The sequence below is a fragment of the Neophocaena asiaeorientalis genome, unplaced genomic scaffold, assembly GCF_003031525.2.
Source record: "Neophocaena asiaeorientalis asiaeorientalis breed wild unplaced genomic scaffold, Neophocaena_asiaeorientalis_V1.1 scaffold152, whole genome shotgun sequence".
NCBI lineage: Eukaryota > Metazoa > Chordata > Mammalia > Artiodactyla > Phocoenidae > Neophocaena > Neophocaena asiaeorientalis.
This window is the reverse complement of record NW_020185338.1, coordinates 161330-162436: the sequence shown is the minus strand read 5'-3', so window position 1 is coordinate 162436 and position 1107 is coordinate 161330. Positions and strand designations below refer to the sequence as shown.

At 69.6% G+C, this 1107-nt stretch overlaps 1 protein-coding gene across 2 annotated transcripts in view; it reads left to right on the top strand.

The window, feature by feature from the left end:
• The first annotated feature begins 206 nt into the window (after positions 1-206).
• CHGA (chromogranin A) overlaps positions 207-1107 on the top strand; it is a 13202-nt gene continuing 12301 nt past the window's right edge. Inside the window, exon 1 of one of the 2 annotated variants that reach the window (XM_024736302.1) lies at positions 207-454. In XM_024736302.1, the coding sequence (XP_024592070.1) occupies positions 409-454 (46 nt within the window). In that variant the 5' untranslated portion in view covers positions 207-408. The remainder of the gene's footprint in view (positions 455-1107) is intronic. The other variant, XM_024736301.1, reaches the window with a different exon arrangement.

Genomic DNA, 1107 nt, shown 5'->3' with positions numbered 1-1107 from the left:
GGACGATCCGCTGAGTCCCCCGTGCCGCCTCCTGGAAGCCAGATATCCTCCTCGCTGCCTCACCCAAGAGCTGTCTGAGGCGGTGGCCATCAGCAACAGCCCGTGAGCCTGGGGGTGTTGCGAACTGCGGCCAGACCCCCGGAGGGTAGGGGCGGGTCCTATGACGTCATTTCCGGGGCCCGGGGTGTATATAAGTGGGGCGCGAGGGTGCCACTGCTGCAGTGCCCGAGCCCAGAGGGGAAAGGCGGTGGGGGGATCGACAGGCGGACGCACACGGAGACCTTGCGACCCCCATCCCCGCGCCTGTGTCGCCGAGGCCGCCCGGAGCGACCAGTCCAGCCACCCCTCGCCCCAGTGCGCGCCGCGCCCGGCCCCAGACCGCCAGCTGCTCGGCGCCCCGGGTTCGCCATGCGCTCCGCAGCGGTCCTAGCGCTTCTACTCTGCGCCGGGCAAGGTGAGCGAGCGCGGGGCCTTTGGGGAGAGGGTCCCGGGCGTCCCTGCCTGCTCTTGCCCTGCCTGCCCTGAGGTCCGGGCACGGCGCAGCGCCGCGCGCTCCTCCATGCCTTCCCTCCGGCGCGGCGAGTTTTCAGCGCCACGGACAGCGCCTCGCCTCCCACCCGATCCCGCAAAGGGGCCCGGGAGCTGATCCCGCAGGCCTGACTCTTTGACTCGGACTCCCGACCCCGCGGGGCAGGGTCCCCTGACGTCCCCACCCCGTGTCAGGGCTGCTTCAGGGCCGGCGCCGGCTCTGCGTCGTGGCCGGCCAAGGTCATCGGGGTAGGTGGGAGGACCGCTGCGGGCTCCCCACTCGCCTGCCTCCCCCTGCATCCTCCCTCTGCCCCCGTCTGTCTACCCTTGACTTCTACCTCTCCCATCCCCCGTCACAGTCCTCCTCTTCCATCTCTTCCGCTCCCCTCACCCTCTTTTCTGTCACCTCTGGGGTCTCTCTGCCTCTCCCTCATCCTCCCCCAGCCCGATCCCACTCAGCCATTGGCCTGTTTGCACAGCTCTTGCTTTCGGCTCACACACCCCGTCCAGAGCACGAGCTTTCCCAAGGGGAAGGGTTAGGGCTCTCAGTGCAGCCTCTGGGAGCCATCTCCGGGGTGG